General features: G+C 48.0%; 1 protein-coding gene across 1 annotated transcript in view; it reads left to right on the top strand.

The window, feature by feature from the left end:
* Positions 1–11454, top strand: part of cdk16 (cyclin dependent kinase 16) — a 24116-nt gene extending 12662 nt beyond the window's left edge. The window contains exons 11-17 of the mRNA XM_078254140.1: positions 282–402; positions 3176–3273; positions 3354–3459; positions 4006–4048; positions 4294–4384; positions 4480–4554; positions 10389–11454. Of these exons, the coding sequence (XP_078110266.1) occupies positions 282–402; positions 3176–3273; positions 3354–3459; positions 4006–4048; positions 4294–4384; positions 4480–4554; positions 10389–10426 (572 nt within the window). The 3' untranslated portion in view covers positions 10427–11454. The remainder of the gene's footprint in view (positions 1–281; positions 403–3175; positions 3274–3353; positions 3460–4005; positions 4049–4293; positions 4385–4479; positions 4555–10388) is intronic.
* Positions 11455–15000: the final 3546 nt, after the last annotated feature.

Here is a 15000-nt window from a genome sequence, read left to right as displayed (position 1 = left end):
GGAGGGACTGAGAAGTTGCTGAAGTTCAAATTTTTTGGCTAAGTCCTGGATCTTCACAATCCTACCTACAGCACCTTTAAGTCACTTAGACACCAATGCATGGGAAGATAGGGTCCATGTTAAAAAAAAAAAATCTATTTTTGTTCCCGTGGAGGATGAATTGACTTATTGTAAATTGCTTTGATGTAATGTTGATGTCACTCGAGTGCTGTGTGTGTGTGTGTGTGTGTGTGTGTGTGTGTGTGTGTGTGTGTGTGTGTGTGTGTGTGTGTTTGTTTCAGGTTTGGCTCGAGCGAAGTCAATCCCGACAAAGACGTACTCTAATGAGGTGGTGACGCTGTGGTACCGACCGCCAGACATCCTGCTGGGCAGCACTGACTACTCCACTCACATCGACATGTGGTCAGTACTGCAGTCCTGTTGTAGTTAGGGATGTACCGAATCCAGGATTTGGCTTCAGATTGGGCTGAATATTGGGCTTTTTGACGGGGTTGGGTTTTGCTGAACCCTACGCTTGCACTACGCGCGCTACGCTGGTTGACGTGATGACGGCGCCATTGATTACAGGAAGGTGTTTACGTAGGTGGAGCTTCAATGCAGCAGGCTGAGAGGAAGTGGAAATGGAACTGGTGAGCAGAAAAAGTGTTGTTTGGCAGTACTTTCAGTCAAAAGAAGGCCATTCAAGTCCAGCTACATGTTCAATCTGCAATGCTGATTAGTCTGGTGGTGGCGAGGACCCTAAACAATACACAACATCACCGCTGTTACAACATCTGGTATGAAACATCTGGAAGAATACGAGCTGAGCATGAAGGAATCTACAGACAGTAGCCAGAATGCAGCAACTTCAGGTACGGCAAAGGAAGGACAGTTACAGCTAAGAACTGGTGTTAACCAGACAACCATTACCAGCTTATTACACTGCTGTGGACGTTGTTTACTTCATTGATGTGTTGACTGTGTTCATGGACTGAAGATGGGACGAGGATTCGGCAGAATCTTAACCAGTGGATTCGGTATTCGGCCGAACCCCAAAAATCTGGATTCGGTGCGTCCCTAGTTGTAGTAAACCGTAGTACTACTACAAGATGTTGACTCTGTGACCAACTGAGAAAACCTTGTTGTCAAAACAACAAACATTCTTTGTCTGTGTTAGATATGAACTGAATCTTACGGGGGCTTTTACACCTGCCTCATTTAGTTCGTTTGAATCCCACTAGAGTTTGTTTTCCTGCTTGGTGCAATCGCACTCGGATGCGCACCAGAAGCGGACCAAACAAGCGTACCAAGACCTCCTTGAAGACGTGGGGCTCTATCTTGCACCCGGTGCAGCGCAAAGCCCAACGCAAGTGTCTTTGCTGGTTTAAGACCGACGCAGTTTGCCGTCCAGCGCCCACGTCGTTTAAATAGCAAATGCACCTGCGCCCATCTGTGGCCCATGGGCGTGCTGGTCTTACAGGGAGGTGTGTTCAGGTGCATTCTGGGCGTGCTGGTCTTACAGGGAGGTGTGTTCAGGTGCATTCTTGGGCGTGCTGGTCTTACAGGGAGGTGTGTTCAGGTGCATTCTGGGCGTGCTGGTCTTACAGGGAGGTGTGTTCAGGTGCATTCTGGGCGTGCTGGTCTTACAGGGAGGTGTGTTCAGGTGCATTCTGGGCGTGCTGGTCTTACAGGGAGGTGTGTTCAGGTGCATTCTGGGCGTGCTGGTCTTACAGGGAGGTGTGTTCAGGTGCATTCTGGGCGTGCTGGTCTTACAGGGAGGTGTGTTCAGGTGCATTCTGGGCGTGCTGGTCTTACAGGGAGGTGTGTTCAGGTGCATTCTGGGCGTGCTGGTCTTACAGGGAGGTGTGTTCAGGTGCATTCTGGGCGTGCTGGTCTTACAGGGAGATGTGTTCAGGTGCATTCTGGGCGTATTGTTATCTTGAGGTAGCGGGAAGTGATGGCGCCATTGACACAAACAACAAAAACCTGGTCTAAAGTCAATAAGGCAGCATTTCATTGTTATTTTAACAGAGCATTAGTAAAATGCTCCTAGGCTCGTGCACAGCACGTGCACACTATGCTTGTTACACACACAGGGACGCACAGCAGCACACACACATGCAGAAGATTACAGATACAAATATTACGGTGCAAATCCTCCATCATAACAGCAATGCTCCAAGGTCCAAACGCGCCTGGCTTTTAAAGGGAATGGGAGATGATCTCTGATTGGTTGATTGCATGTTACGCCCAAAACACACCTCTGATTAATGAAGACACTAAGTACAACCCTTTTGAACCATGCTCCCGCCGTCAAACTAGCAAAAGTGGATTTGGACACGCCCTAAACGCACCTGCGCCAGGCGCTTCACGCCGTGTGCTTATAGGGCCTGTGGTCTCAAACTCTGGAGCGGTTCGTTTGTGATGAGAATGTGATCCGACCTCGATCCGACCCAACTACCAGGTGTCAGCTGTGCTCAGCAGTCTGCGATGCGGCAGAGCAGCAAACTGGAGCAGCTTGCAGTGTGTCTCTCACAGAAACAAAATGCGGTTTAAGCTCGCCGTCCATCACTCTCATCTCCGTGGTCAAACCAGCCGCCGCTGAAGTTGGAAACAGACGCCGGCAGAGAGGAGCCAAGTCTCGGTGACCAGAGCAGACGTAGTAAAGTCGCTCGCGAAACACTGTCTGATTATTTAAATGAAATGAGCTGGTTGGACCACGGAGACGTCCAGAACACAGGACATTCTTCCTGTATTTACTTTCTTGCTCCCGCCCCCCAGACACATCTGACCAATAAGGGGTGTAAACATTCTTGCGTGGTTTGTAGTGATGCATTTTGGCTGCTTGGATTTTTCTATGTGTTAAATCAAACCGAACCAAGAGGAATACCGCTCCAAGTTTACAAACTCATCAACTGATTCGTACCAGAGCAAAGAAACTACAGGTGTGAAAACCCCCTCAGATATTCCAGACTCTAACGACCTGTCTGTCTGTCTGTCTGTCTGCCTGTCTGCCTGTCTGCCTGCCTTTCTTTTACTGTCTTGTCTGCCTTTCTCTCCCTCTCTGCCTGCCTCTCTGTCTCTCTCTCTCTCCCTGTCTGTCTCTCTGTCTGTCTGCCTGCCTGTCTGTCTGTCTGCCTGTCTGTCTGCCTGTCTGCCTGTCTGCCTGTCTGTCTGTCTGTCTGTCTGTCTGTAGGGGTGTTGGGTGTATCTTCTATGAGATGGCGACAGGTCGACCTTTGTTTCCTGGTTCCACGGTGGAGGAGGAGCTTCACTTCATCTTTAAACTCCTGGGTGAGAACCAATCAGCTTCTTTTTATTTTTGTTATTAAAAACTGTGTATTTGATGTGTTTTGTGTGTATTTCTGGTGCAGGTACTCCCACAGAGCAGAGCTGGCCTGGGGTCAGCTCAAATGACGAATTTGTGGCATACAACTATCCTCAGTACAGAGCAGAGAGACTGAGTAACCACACTCCCAGGTATACAACTGTACCACACACAGTACACAACCGTACTACACACAGTAAAGTCGTTGTTAGTTTCACACATTGACATGAGTCCTTGTGAAAATGTCCCAGAAGCAGAAACTTGGCTAAAGCTGTCATTGAGACATTTTTGACCGTGTGTGTGTGTGTGTGTGTGTGTGTGTGTGTGTGTGTGTGTGTGTGTGTGTGTGTGTGTGTGTGTGTGTGTGTGTGTCTGTGTGTGTGTGTGTGTGTGTGTGTGTGTGTGTGTGTGTGTGTGTGTGTGTGTGTGTGTGTGTGTGTGTGTGTGTGTGTGTGTGTGTGTGTGTGTGTGTGTGTGTGTGTGTGTGTGTGTGTGTGCGTGCGTGCATGTGCGTGTGTATGTGCGTGTGTGTGTGTGTGCGTGCGTCTCTGTGTGTGTGTGTCTGTCTCTGTGTCTGTGTCTTTGTGTGTGTGTGTGTGTGTGTGTGTGTGTGTGTGTGTCTCTCTGTGTCTCTGTGTGTGTGTGTGTGTGTGTGTGTGTGTGTGTGTGTGTGTGTGTGTGTGTGTGTGTGTGTTCAGACTCAGCAGTGAAGGAGTAGACCTGTTGTCAAAGTTCCTGCAGGTCAGTAAACGTCTCACTGTGTTTTTTTCTGTCCAGTTCAGAATATGATCCAAACTAGAAACAATATAATCTAACTCTGTAATAATATTAAACGTATATACTAAACCTAATGGGATATGTGATGATAATGATTTAATGTTCATGAGCTGAACTGCGATGTCAGACTGTGGGGATCAGGACAGGATGTGACATCATGTTGTGACATCATGTTCCGGCAAACGATAACGTTTTGATTTGAACGTTAGTTTGAAGGGAAGAAGAGGATCTCAGCAGCCGAGTCGATGAATCATCGTTATTTCAGTAACCTTGGAAACAAAGTGACCGCACTAGCTGACAGTGAGTTTAAACACGACCTTTTGACCCCTGTTTTTGAATCTGTGATGTCACTGTGTGCTGTGTACATCACAAAGTCACCCTGCGTGTTGTTTCAGCCACGTCCATCTTCAGTCTCCCGGAGATTCAACTGGAAAAAGAAATAATCAGACCAGCAGTCACACCTGATCCAGGTAACACACACACACACACACACACACACACACACACACACACACACACACACACACACACACACACACACACACACACACACACACACACAGAGTCTTGCATTGCCAGACCTACAGTATATCCACAGCGCTGTGGAGTAAGGTGGGAGAAAAGGAGGGAAAAAAGGCTCTGGGTTGTTTGCATTTCTTTAAACCCATCACAGTCGTCTTACCAGTGTATCTCTGTGTGTACTTCGTCCACAGCAATCCCACCAATCAGTCCCAAAACCTCCCAGTTAGAGAGGAAACGCCCTAAACATATTCTTTGTAAATCTTTACAATCATTCCTCAAATTAACCAAGCAGACTTGCCTTGTTGCACCATCCACATTTTCTTTAAAACTTCACATTTTCAGCGTGTAGCTCGCTAGTTTAAAAGTTCAGTTTTTGCCACCGTCAGGCTCAGATGATTATTCTTAGTGTCTGACTACATTATGGAGAGGATCCCTACAGAGGTAGACCTTTTAGTTAAAGAGTAAGATCCTTTTTGTTTAACATGAAAGAGCCCCGAAAGAGACTCCATTTAAATGCTATATATTACAGTTTTATGGTCCTTAGCCTCTATCTTCGCTAGAGTGCGGATTGGGCTGCATTCTTCTGTCCGAGCCCGGCCCGCGTCCGGCAGGCATTAAGATATTTCTGTCCGAGCCCGACAGTTAAAATCTCTAATGACACATGTACGTTTGTTTGTGTGAAAGCTTTCATTAAGCAGCTGTAGGAAGGCATTCAGAAATATCAACAGATGAGGCATCAGCTCACACGGGGCAACAAGCGCACGTTAACACAGGCGCTCACCTACATAATAAGCTGTATAAATGTTCAATGTCTTATCGCGCTGATGTGACCGAGCCCGACCAGAACCCCAACATCATTTATAAATGTGTCCGAACCCGGCCCGGCCCGGCTCGGTTCGGGTATCCATCCTCTAATCTACGCCACGCGGACCAGCCATAAAGTGCAGAAAGTGCCAGACGACCCCTCCTACCCTGCCAGGTCTCTCTTCCAACTACTGCCCTCTGGAAAGAGAGTTCAAAGTCTCAGGGGCAGAACATCCCGCTTTTGTAACAGTACTTACCTGCCACTATCAGGCTCCTTAATGCTCAGGCACCTTGCAGAGTAAACCTGCACTAAATGCACCTTTATAGACTGCCTAAAAGACACTTTATGGGAAGTTGCAATAGCACAAGGTCTATACAGCTTTTTACTGGTTTGAATGATTGTCTATGTGATCTAGAGGATGGATACCGGGCCGGGTTCGGACAGATATTTATAAATGATGTTTGGGTCGGGCTCGGTCACATCAGCGCGATAAGACACTGGACATTTTAAATTTAAAAAGCTTGTTGTTGTTGTTGCCCCGTGTGAGCTGATGCCTCATCTGTTGACATTTCCGAATGCCTTCCTACAGCTACTACGGGCTCGGGTCGGCTTCGGTTACTGCTATGTCGGACGCAGGCCGGGCTCGGACATAAAAACGCGTCCCGATCCGCACTCTAATGTGATTGTCTTTTATGTACTGTATGTTCTAGGGGTGGAACGGTACACAGAAGTCACGGTTTGGTTCAGACATCACAGTTCGGTTCGGTACAATGGAGGGAACAGCAAAACAAAAATGCAGAAGGCTTTTTTTTTTCTTTTTTTTATTGTGCATGTCTCAGGCTGTACCACCTAGTGTCCTACAGTCTCTCCCCTGAGCTAGCTGCAACAGCCTGAAGTGTGTAAAGTAAGATGTAAACAGTAAACAATAAGTACCCCACATCATCTCCATACTACATCTGTGACTTGTAAACAAAATAAGACAATCAGCTATAAAACTGAAAATACAGCATCTCTTATTTACCTCTCTAGTTTCCACTCTGCCACGACCTCCTGTAGCTTCTCAGCTAGGTGAGTGCTTGTGTGCTGCCGATACAGCCGAGCAAATGAAACATGAGGTCCCGAACATTCGTCTGCTTCCTCGACTACTTTAGTAGCTCTCTGGAGCTTTTGTCTACAGCTCCATAACAACAACGACGTGGATCTTACGGTGAGATTGTTCTGTTGCAACAAAGGTTTCAATCTGAAAACAAAGCTGTTTCAATTCAGCCTTATTTCAGACACACATAGGTCCATATCAGTATAAAAATATGTAAAACAAGACATCAAAGTGATTAAAACACATACAGACATTTGTTCTAATGTTTCCAAAAGCGAGAAGTGTACCTGTGTTGGTGATGGTCCCCTCTCCGGGGACCATCACCAACACAGAGATGGAGTGACCCTGCCCGGAGGAAGCCCGGGGCCCCCGTCTGGAGCCAGGCCCAGATGGAGGGCTCGTCAGCGAGCGCCTGGTGGCCGGGTTTGCCACGGAGCCCGGTCGGGCACAGCCCGAAAAAAGCTACGTGGCACCTATCTCTCCATCCCATGGGCCCACCACCTGTGGGAGGAACCGCTGGGGTCGGGTGCGCTGCCATATGGGTGGCAGTGAAGGTCAGGGGCCTCGACGGACCAGACCTGGGCAGCAGACGCTGGCTCTGGGGACGTGGAATGTCACCTCTCTGTGGGGGAAGGAGCTGGAACTTGTGCGGGAGGTGGAGCGCTACCGGTTAGATCTGGTGGGGCTTACCTCTACGCACAGTCTCGGTTCGTTGAACCATACTCCTGGATAGGGGTTGGACTCTTTTCTTCTCCGGAGTTGCACAGGGTGTGAGGCGCCGGGCGGGTGTGGGGATACTCACAAGCCCCCCGGCTGAGCGCCGCTACGTTGGAGTTTAACCCGGTGGACGAGAGGGTCGCCTCCCTACGCCTGCGGGTTGTGGGGGAGGGAAAACTCTGACTGTTGTTTGTGCATATGCACCAAACAAGAGTTCAGAGTATTCGGCCTTCTTGGAGACCTTGAGTGGAGTCCTGCATGGGGCTCCAGTCGGGGGACTCCATAGTTCTGCTGGGGGGACTTCAACGCGCACGTGGGCAATGATGGAGACACATGGAGAGGCGTGATTGGGAGGAACGGCCTCCCTGATCTAAACCAGAGTGGTTGTTTGTTGTTGGACTTCTGTGCTAGTCATGGATTGTCTATAACGAACACCATGTTCGAACATAGGGATGCTCATAAGTGTACTTGGTACCAGAGCACCCTAGGCCAAAGGTCAATGATCGATTTTATAATCGTTTCATCTGATCTGAGGCCGTATGTTTTGGACACTCGGGTGAAGAGAGGGGCGGAGCTGTCAACCGATCACCATCTGGTGGTGAGTTGGGTCAGGGGGTGGGGGGAAGACTCTGGACAGACCTGGTAAGCCCAAACTGGGGTAGTGCGGGTAAATTGGGAACGTCTGGAGGAGGCCCCTGTCCGACAGACTTTCAACTCACACCTCCGGCGGAGCTTTTCGTGCATCCCTGTGGAGGCTGGGGGCATTGAACCCGAGTGGACAATGTTCAAAGTTTCCATTGCTGAAGCTGCAGTGAGGAGCTGTGGTCTTAGGGTCTTAGGTGCCTCAAGGGGCGGTAACCCACGAACACCGTGGTGGACACCGGTGGTCAGGGAAGCCGTCCGACTGAAGAAGGAGTCTTTCCGGGATATGTTATCCCAGAGGACTCCGGAGGCAGTTGCAAGGTACCGAAGGGCCCGAAGGGCTGCAGCCTCTGCCGTGAAAGAGGCAAAGCAGCGGGTGTGGGAGAAGTTCGGAGAAGACATGGAGAAGGACTTTCGGTCGGCACCAAGGTGCTTCTGGAAAACCGTTCGCCACCTCAGGAGGGGGGAAGCGGGGGAACCATCCAAGCTGTGTACAGTAAGGATGGGACGCTGTTGACCTCAACTGAGGAGGTAATAGGGCGGTGGAAGGAGCACTTTGAGGAACTCCTAAATCCGACTAATACGCCCTCTATGGTAGAGGCAGAGCTGGAGGATGATGGGGGGGATTGTCGTCAATTTCCCTGGTGGAGGTTGCTGAGGTAGTTAAACAACTCCACAGTGGCAAAGCCCCAGGAATTGATGAGATCCGTCCAGAAATGCTTAAAGGCTCTGGGTGTGGAGCGGTTGTCTTGGTTGACACGCCTCTTCAACATTGCGTGGAAGTCTGGGACGGTGCCTAAGGAGTGGCAGACCCGGGTGGTGGTTCCCCTTTTTAAAAAGGGGGACCAGAGGGTGTGTGCCAATTACAGGGGTATCACACTTCTCAGCCTCCCCGGTAAAGTCTACTCCAAGGTGCTGGAAAGGAGGGTTCGGTCGATAGTCGAACCTCAGGTTGAAGAGGAACAATGCGGATTCCGTCCTGGTCGTGGAACAACGGACCAGATCTTTACTCTCGCAAGGATCCTGGAGGGAGCCTGGGGGTATGCCCAACCGGTCTACATGTGTTTTGTGGATCTTGAGAAGGCATATGACCGGGTGCCCCGGGAGATACTGTGGGAGGTGCTGCTGTTTGTAGTATTTATGGACAGGATATCGAGGCGTAGTCGGGGTGGAGAGGGGTTGCAGTTCGGTGGGCTGGGGATCTCATCGCTGCTTTTTGCAGATGATGTGGTCCTGATGGCATCATTGGCCTGTGACCTTCAGCACTCACTGGATCGGTTCGCAGCCGAGTGTGAAGCGGCTGGGATGAGGATCAGCACCTCTAAATCGGAGGCCATGGTTCTCAGCAGGAAACCGATGGAGTGCCTTCTCCAGGTAGGGAATGAGTCCTTACCCCAAGTGAAGGAGTTCAAGTACCTTGGGGTCTTGTTCGTGAGTGAGGGGACAATGGAGCGGGAGATTGGTCGGAGAATCTGCACAGCGGGTGCGGTATTACATTCAATTTACCGCACCGTTGTGACGAAAAGAGAGCTGAGCCAGAAGGCAAAGCTCTCAATCTACCGGTCAGTTTTTGTTCCTACCCTCACCTATGGTCATGAAGGCTGGGTCATGACCGAAAGAACAAGATCCAGGGTACAAGCGGCCGAAATGGGTTTCCTCAGGAGGGTAGCTGGCGTCTCCTTTAGAGATAGGGTGAGAAGCTCAGTTATCCGTGAGGAGCTCGGAGTAGAGCCGCTGCTCCTTCGCATCGAAAGGAGCCAGTTGAGGTGGTTCGGGCATCTGGTAAGGATGCCCCCTGGGCGCCTCCCTAGGGAGGTGTTCCAGGCACGTCCAGCTGGGAGGAGGCCCCGGGAAGACCCAGGACTAGGTGGAGGGATTATATCTCCAACCTGGCCTGGGAACGCCTCGGGATCCCCCAGTCGGAGCTGGTTAATGTGGCTCGGGAAAGGGAAGTTTGGGGTCCCCTGCTGGAGCTGCTACCCCCGCGACCCGACCCCGGATAAGCGGACGAAGATGGATGGACTAATATTTAAAAAAGCCATGATGTTCATAAAAGTCAAAGAAGTTTACTTTAGGTAAACAATTCAGTACACAGAAAATCAAACTGCCAGTTTGGGATTGTGGTTCCCAGGTTCTTAGTGAGCTGATGTTTATATGCTAAAGTAGGCCAAAGTTCAGCCATATATAGCTACATTGTTGCAAGTCAGGCACTGTTAGGCACTGTTAGGCACTGTTACTGTTAGGCAAGGACACTAGTGGTGTGTCTCATCATAGCCATCTAGCGGTAGGGGGTTTAAACACAACAGAAACGTGAACCACTGTCTTACATGAATGTTTGTTTTTTAACGTAAAAAATGATATTGTGTTTTTGAAAATCGATATAGTATTGCAATATAAAATATCGTGATACCCAAGTGTATCGATTTTTTTCTTACACCCCTAATACGAGTCACAAACATATGTTTGTTTGTTTAGTTTAAATCATTTTTTAGTTTAAAATAAAAGCTTTTTTTTCTGTCCAGCAAACAGTCCGGCCAAGAGGCGGAGTCTGCTCTTCTGACATCACCGAGGAGGCGGAGTCTGCTCTGCTGACATCGTGGAGGCAGAGTCTGCTCTTCTGACATCATCGTGGAGGCAGGGTTCTGCTTTTCTGACATCGTGGAGGCAGGGTTCTGCTTTTTTGACATCATCGTGGAGGCGGGGTTCTGCTTTTCTGACATCATCGTGGAGGCGGGGTTCTGCTTTTCTGACATCATTGTGGAGGCGGGGTCTGCTTTTCGGACATCTCCAAGGAAGAGGAGTCTGCCAAACAAAGGGAATATGAAAGAAAAGAAGGTGATGATGATTTTTTTTTTCTCTGGAGGAGTAAAACGGGAACCGGAAGTAAAACAAAGGAAGAAAACAAACTCAGCACTAAAATTATTGCTTTAACAAGACAAGGAGAGAAGAAAATGGACAGACAGATGCAATAATGAATCACAGCGGCCATCCGACCAATCAGAACGGATGAACAGACGATTGGATTAAAGCTTATTTAACAGAACAAATGTTGGAGTGAATTCTGTCTTCCATTTTCAGATTAACCACGTAAGACTCTTAACAGGATCCTGTAAACGACTGAAAGACGTGAACTCGTCATCAGTTCAGACAGGAAGTGCTGCAGAAAAACACCTGTTTTATACTCTGAATGTGACTGAAGAGAGCTGATGAAGAACGTCTTATTTTTAAAGTTTAAAGGTCTTTATAATCTGTTGGAAGTATTGAACAGTATTACATTTACACGTCGATGTTATTTATTATACAAACAGACTGAAACTCTCAAACAGCTGCAGGAGAAGCCATGTTTGTTCAAACTGAAATCTGCAGAAAGAGAAGAAACTGACTGTTTTATTTTGAAAGTGTGTAACTGGTTTCTGCTGTTCTGCATGTGTGTGTGTGTGTGTGTGTGTGTGTGTGTGTGTGTGTGTGTGTGTGTGTCGTACACTCAGACTGTTTACTGTAATATACTAATACTGTAAAAAAGTACAGTGATACTGTAAATATATAGAGTTATACTTGTAAGTCGGCAGTAAAAAGCCGTGAGCTGTTTATCACAGAGAATTTTATTTAAACAGGATTTATTGTTTTGGTTTTTACTGGAGGACAGTAAGTTGTTGGTCGGACATTGGGAGAGGAGGATGTGATGTCACCATAGCCTCAGTGACATCACCGCCCCCTCCTTCCTAAACCGCATGACATGTCAGAGGACAGTGGAAGGCTGTGATTGGCTCAGTCGACAGTCAGCCAAGGGTTAACCCTTCTTCATGAGACTCTGAATCTGTTTAGAATTTTCTAATTTTGGCTGATTCGGCCTGCAGGTGACCTACAGTCGGCCGACACACTGTAGGCTGCCAATATGCCGACACTTAGCCGACTGTAGGCCAAAATCTGCTGACAATATGCTGACTGTCGACCTAGAGTCTGCCGATACTCGGCCGACAGTAGGTCGACAAACTGCTGACTGTAGGCCGCCAATCTGCCGACCCACAGCCGACAGTAGGCCAAAATCTGCTAACAATATGCCGACTGTCGACCTAGAGTCTGCTGACAGTAGGTCGACACTAGACCGTCTGTCGGCCTACAGTCTGCTGACACTCAGCCGACAGTAGGTCGATAAACTGCTGACAGTAGGCTGCCAATCTACCGACTGTAGGCCCGCCAATCTGCCGACCCACAGCCGACTGTAGGCCGCCAATTTGCTGACACTCAGCCGACAGTAGGCCAGAAAATCTGCTGACAATATGCCGACTGTCGACCTAGAGTCTGCCGACAGTAGGTCGACACTAGACCGTCTGTTGGCCTACAGTCTGCTGACACTCAGCCGACAGTAGGCCGACAAACTGCTGACAGTAGGCCGCCAATCTGCCGACCCACAGCCGACTGTAGGCCAAAATCTGTTGACAATATGCCGACACTTAGCCGACTGTAGGCCAGAAAATCTGCTGACAATATGCCGACTGTCGACCTAGAGTCTGCTGACAGTAGGTCGACACTAGACCGTCTGTCGGCCTACAGTCTGCTGACACTCAGCCGACAGTAGGTCGATAAACTGCTGACAGTAGGCCGCCAATCTACCGACTGTAGGCCGCCAATCTGCCGACCCACAGCCGACTGTAGGCCCCGAATCTGCTGACACTCGGCCGACACTCAGCGGACACTTGGCTGACTGTCGACCGACAGTCAGCTGACAACCAGCCAACATAGAGAGTTCTAAACAAATTGAGAACCTCATGAAGAGTCCTGGTGTCAGTGGGCGGAGCTTATCTGACACATCTAATATAGGGGCGGGGCTTATCTGATGCAGGGGTGGAGCTTAATTGCCACAGGGGGTGGGGCTTATGTGATGCAGGGGTTGGGGTAATCTGGTGCAGGGGGTGGAGCTTATCTGACGCAGGGATGGGGGTTATCTGGTGCAGGGGGTGGAGCTTCATTGATACAGGGGCGGGGCTTATCTGATGCAGGGGGCGGAGCTGTTCTGTTCCAGTTTGTCACTTTCAGATAGTTTGTCTGGAGATTCTCGTCCCTTCAGACAAAGTGATTTCTTTGGATTTGTTTTTTTAGGATTTGTTTTTTTTTTAGGTTTAGGAGCCTTCATATTTTTAAACAAACTGTTTGTTTGATGTTGTTGTTGATGTGAATTTATATTTTTAGCTGTGAAGAATTATTAGCAATAGAGAAATATTGATCAGAGGACAATAATGATTGATCAGTGTGAATAACGAGTCTTTCAGCTGCTGTAAAAATTACACATGTACAACTCTGTGACAGGTTAGAAATCTACAGCACACACACAAATAATGCACTTCCTCCGTGTTTAAGTGATTATAAGTGGATTCATTCGTTGCTGATCGGCAGAACTCTTTAATGTCAAACTGAAAATACTAAATAATTGATTCCAGACAGTGTTCAGCCCCAAATGTGTGTCCAGTTTAAACAACCAATCAGAGAGAGAGAATACAAGAACATTTCCAACGTGTTTAAAAATCAGAGCAGAAAAAGGGAAATGTAACAGCGTGAAAACCTCTGCAATCAATTATTTAGTGTTTAAAATATATTTAAGTAATGTGTGACTTCTAAAATATTTTTCTGTTGCTCAGCTTAATTCCATCCGCTGACACTCAAAGGGACGACTTCTCTTTGAAGGCCGTCAATCAGAGAAGAAGTTTCTGTGAGTTTAACGCGGTTGTGGCTAGAAGGGATACAGCTGCGGCCGAAAGTTACGCAAAATCTCGCAAAATATAATATAATGTAATAATATAATAGTAATACTTTCACCCAGAAAACTAGGGTTGGGTACCAAACTCAGTAACAGAGAGTCAGATAGTGTTGTGGGCGGGACATTAAGTCAGACTCAGTGGTGAGTGAGTGACCCGAGCCCGACAGGCATTAAGATATTTCTGTCCGAGCCCATTTTTTTCCTGACCCGAACCCGGACATCATTTCTAAATATCTGTCCCTATCGGTCCCACCGGGCTCGGGTCGGGTACCGTCGGGCTCGGGTCGGGTATCCTCTAAAATAGAGCACTTTTTAATTCATTAACTTCATCGGTTATCAGGCAAATAACACGCTGATACAGATCATCTGCCAAAAAAACGGGCCGATAATCGGTCTTTCCCTAAATGTAACTGTAATACTTTCACCCAGGAAACTAGGTTTGAGTACCGAACACGGTACTATAGCACATTTTAGCTACAACGCAACTCAAAACGCTTAAAGGGTAACTGCCGTTTTTTGCAACCTGTCCCTATGTTTTTGTGTGTAAGTGACTGATGGGAACAACAATCTTTGCGCGATCACGGAAGGCTTGTATCATGTGGACGCGCCGACAGTGTTGTTGTCGTTACTTTCCTCATGGGGGCGACAGAAACGACGCACTATAGCTTCAACTGTCGTCGACGCGTGACGCTCACTTTTTCTCAGCTAAACGCCGTAGCTGTTTCCCTTTTAAAGCCCCCCTCCCTGTGATGTCACAGGGGGGCGGAGTCAAAGTGAAGCTTCAAGTTAGCCACGTTAGCGCTGAGTTAATGCTGATGAATGTAATTACAAACTGTTGATGTGGGCGGTAGTTTACAGTAATAATGTGTACAGAGTTATTGATTATTACAGATACGTTTTAATCTGCAAAGATTATTCACTAAGTACTCAACTGTTAATCGCCAACTGTTTTCATACCCGATTAATCGGTTTGAGTCAAAATTTCTTCGATTCCAGCTTGTAAAATGTGAATATTTCCTAGTTTCTTCTCTCCTCTGTGACAGTAAACTGAATATCTTTGAGTTGTGGACACAACGAGATATTTGAGGACGTCATCGTGGGCTTTTTTGGGAAACACTGATCCACATTTTTTCACCATTTTCTGACATTTTAGAGACCAAACAACTCATCCATTCATCCAGAAAATAATCAACAGATGAAACTAATCGTTAGTTGCAGCCCTACCAGCTAACGCAGAGAAAGCCTGGCTCTGTTAAACCTGTTTCATAGCACAATGGTTCCCAAACGTTTTCACGTCGAGGAAATGAAACCCCAGTTTGATAAGATTTCGTCCCAGGGTCCCCCATCTGATTGGCTCTTTGCTTTAAGATGTTTTATCA

The sequence above is a fragment of the Sander vitreus genome, chromosome 7, assembly GCF_031162955.1.
Source record: "Sander vitreus isolate 19-12246 chromosome 7, sanVit1, whole genome shotgun sequence".
NCBI classification, from domain to species: Eukaryota; Metazoa; Chordata; class Actinopteri; order Perciformes; family Percidae; genus Sander; species Sander vitreus.
The sequence above is the reverse complement of the archived record's forward strand: the minus strand, read 5'-3'. Positions and strand labels throughout refer to the sequence as shown.